Source organism: Arachis stenosperma, chromosome 3, assembly GCF_014773155.1.
Source record: "Arachis stenosperma cultivar V10309 chromosome 3, arast.V10309.gnm1.PFL2, whole genome shotgun sequence".
Lineage (NCBI taxonomy): Eukaryota > Viridiplantae > Streptophyta > Magnoliopsida > Fabales > Fabaceae > Arachis > Arachis stenosperma.
Window position 1 is genome coordinate 6,224,147 of NC_080379.1, and position 3,701 is coordinate 6,227,847.

General features: G+C 40.6%; 1 protein-coding gene across 1 annotated transcript; it reads right to left on the reverse strand.

Moving 5' to 3' along the window:
* Positions 1–272: 272 nt before the first annotated feature.
* On the reverse strand, positions 273–2,810 carry LOC130968192 (uncharacterized). The gene has a single exon (XM_057893347.1). It carries the CDS (start codon positions 2,357–2,359, stop codon positions 458–460), a length of 1,902 nt encoding a protein of 633 aa, XP_057749330.1. The 5' UTR covers positions 2,360–2,810; the 3' UTR covers positions 273–457.
* Between the last annotated feature and the right edge of the window lie 891 nt (positions 2,811–3,701).

The following is a 3,701-nucleotide window of genomic DNA, read 5'->3' on the forward strand; positions in this document are numbered from 1 at the left end:
TATAATATGATTCATATACCCAACTCTATAATATGTCTCCATTAATTTGCTTAGTTAACTCAGTACAGCACTGGCAAAGGCTTGTTATTTTTACAATATTATTCAAAACTTAATAAATGAGTGAAATTTAGAATTATAGCAAAAAAGCAATAAGATAGATAGCATGAGAAAAAGAAATATTTTTATAAAAAAGGCAAAAACAAAAATCTCTGTTATAGTGAACATGTAATCTGTGATCAACAGGGAATGATGAAAGAAAGCAGAAATAGAGAGAAGCTAAGGACAAGATGAATATAACTAGCAAGGTAAGTTTGAACTGGGGATTCATGTTCCAAAATTAATATTTTCCAATGGGTATATATAAGATAACATAACCCCAAATCATGTTGTTCTGCTAATTTAGAAATATCTATATACACTCATGCAACTAAAAGAGGGAGAGTTATCATTTTATTGATTAATTAGAATAGAATGCCCTTGTTGCTCTTGATTGATAGAGTTCCAAGCGGCTCTTTGCTTCTGGCAAGAGGGCTTCGATGTCAGGGTCAGCCATCAAATGCGCCTGCTTGGTGCACCATTCAAGAACAATAGGAACGTCTTCTTGGGCAAGAGCCTCACTCTTGGGCACATGCAACGCCACATAACACAAAAGAATCACCGAAGGAATCTGCACCGACTGCTCGGCGAAATAAACCAGCTGGACCAAGTGCTTTGCGCCACCAGCTTCGATTATGGCGCTGCAATGCGTGTTGTGCAGGAAGTTATCCGTACAAGCGAATTTGTTAAGCGCAATCACAGCTTCCCCTGAAACTTCCGGTTCTCTTTCATCTAGAAGCTTCACCAACGGCTCTATGAACCTTGTCTCCGTGGCTCTGAACGTCCTTGCCAGATTTCCAACGGCTCTGACGCACGGTATGAGCAGATCGCTATCGTCTCCTTTCTTGATGACGTTGAGGAACTGCTCCACCACGGCTTTGGCCGCCGGGGAAGTCGGTTTGAAGGCGGAGCGTCTCAGATCGGGGTGTTCCTCTGCCACGGCAGTTATCTCCATCAAGGCCAGAGCTGAGTATCTACGAAGCTCATCCGTGCCTTTCTCTAAGAGAACCGCAAAACAGAGAAGAGCACGTGATTCTGTTATGTTGTTGCAAATGGAGAGGTTTCCTTTACACAGCTGCCATAAGGCTCTAGCTGCCATTGCCTTCATCTCTGCCTTAGTCTTCGGGTCCTCATACTCCTTCCCGCCGATACTACTCGTCCCTGTTATAGTATTCATATTCATATTCATATTTCCACCGCCATCACTAACCACCTTTGGGTTAGTGTTACTGCTATGATCCGTCATTATTGCTGGAACTGTGGGTTGGTTACCCTTAACGACATTAACCAAATTCTGCATCTGTGTACTTGCTTGGTTGGCTCCCATGGGATGAGAGGGGAAGTGATCCTGATTTGAATTCATCATCTTGTGCTTGTTGACAACGGCGTATTTACTGTGCTCTTGAATGGTTTCGAAAGCCAGATGGCTAACCAGCAACCTTATGCAATTGTTCTGTGAGAAATGATCTTGGCACTTTGGGTGATTCGCTGCTAATTCAGAAATTGCCCAAGCCACCTCAATTTGAACCTTCATGTGACCGTCTTTCAGGATTTTGGCGAACACGGAAGAAACACCGGCGTTAACGATGTGCTCCACGCTCTCTGGATCCTTCCCGAGTAAACCGATGGCTCTTGCTGCGTTCTGTTGCCCTTCTAACTTGCCTTCCTTTAAGAGTTTGAGAAGAGGGGGAACGCCGCCTTCTTCCAGGATGAGTTTACCGTAACGGTCGTTGTCGCGAGCCAGGGAAACAAGGGAGGCTGCGGCGTCGGAGCGTTCCTCCACGGAGCCGTTTGAGAGGAGGTTTGCGATTTGTTCCCAGATGAGGCAGAGGATGGGCTCGTTGGAGGCAATTGGAGGGAGTCCGAGGTACTCGTCGTCGCGCTCGTCTGCGGAGGCGGAGACGCGGAGGAGCCACTGGACGTCGCCGATGGAGTTTTCCAGCTGCATGGATATTTTTTTGAGTGCGGTGGTGGGGATGATGGTGAAGAGGCGTTTGATGAAGGTGTTGGCGCGGCATTTATCGACGAGGATGAGGGCCTTGTCAAGGACCTGCTCGGTGTCCTCGATGATCCGGCGCGTCGGCCTCTCGTACAGGTCGTTGCTGTTCCTGGCGGCTTGGCGGAGGAGGGCGGCCAGCTTATCGGTTTTGGCCTTGATGTCGAGGCAATCGCTGCGGAAATTTTGCGCCTCTTCCGCCATCTTGGAGACCGTGTCAGCCATCTGAATCGGGCTGGCCAGGATCTCCTTCACTATGCTCGTCATGGTTTCGCCAATTTACAGCAAAACCAACAACGTAACTAGAAGATCAGATCACACACCCGTCCCTACAACGATTCATATACGTGATGATTGCGAATATCGAAGGGTTAATGCGTTACGTTTCGTTTATTAATTAAAAGTAAAATGGGAGCGGTTTCTTTTTTTTGCATTGTCAAGGGGGATGGAGATACGAATGCATACTAGAAGGTGAGGGCGGCAGAGAGTGGCGGCGGTGTTGGAGGGCGGGAGGCGAGGGCTTGGGAAAAAATAATGGGATGGCGAAACGGGTTTTTCTGCAAGAAGAATGTCATGTTGTGAGAATTTAGGGCCCAGGAAAAGATGAAAATGATGTCGAGCTATATATAGTGGTTGGCGAATGGAAGGTGGTTCAAGTGTCATGCAGTGGGCAGTGGGGAAAAGTAAAGGTAATGTTGGCATTATTTTCCAATCCTCTCTTACGGTGGTACTTTTCCACTTATATTATTGTGCATGTCTCAGAGATACATACATATAGACATGTTCCTCTTATCTTATTGTCATGCTCTCTCATTTTCTGCATTGCTTGCACCCACTCTAGTAACAGAAATTATATAAGAAAATAAAATGATGATATACATCCATGTCTTTATACAAAAATAATACAATAGGGATGTAAACGTCATGAACATATATTATATTAATTAATTTAGTTAAATATATCAATTTATTTAACAAAATTTAATTATTTTATATAAACACATTAATTATCATCATATATATATTTTGCTTATGTATAATTTTATTATTAAAAGTTAATAAAAAAATCAATCATGTATAAAAAGTGATATAAGTATAATTTATATTATTAATAAAAATGTCTTAGTATGTCTCTTAAAAGTATATCCTAAAGGTATTGACTAAATGATTAAATTCGTATTTGAAAAATTATTGGATTTGTGAATTAGTTATTGAAATTTTTTTAATTAAATTTATCTTTAAAAAATTTTAAGTTAGTCAAATTAGTTTTTATTTATGATATTGTCAGAGTTTATTGATATGACATGTTAAATAACATCTCAAGTACACATTATAATCCTAGTTGATTACTAATATGATATGTTTATAAATTCATGAATTTCAATATGTTTATAAATTCATGAATTTCAATGTCTTAAGGTTCTCTTTAATTTGAAATTGATTTAATCTAATTATAAAAATTTATCATATTAATAATTAATTAGAATTATCAAATATGTGCTATATTCAGTGTGATATCACTTACCGAGCCACATCATCAAATTTTAATTTTAGCAACAAAAGTGATAGAAGAACTAATTCAACTAACTTAAAATTTTTAAAAAACGAA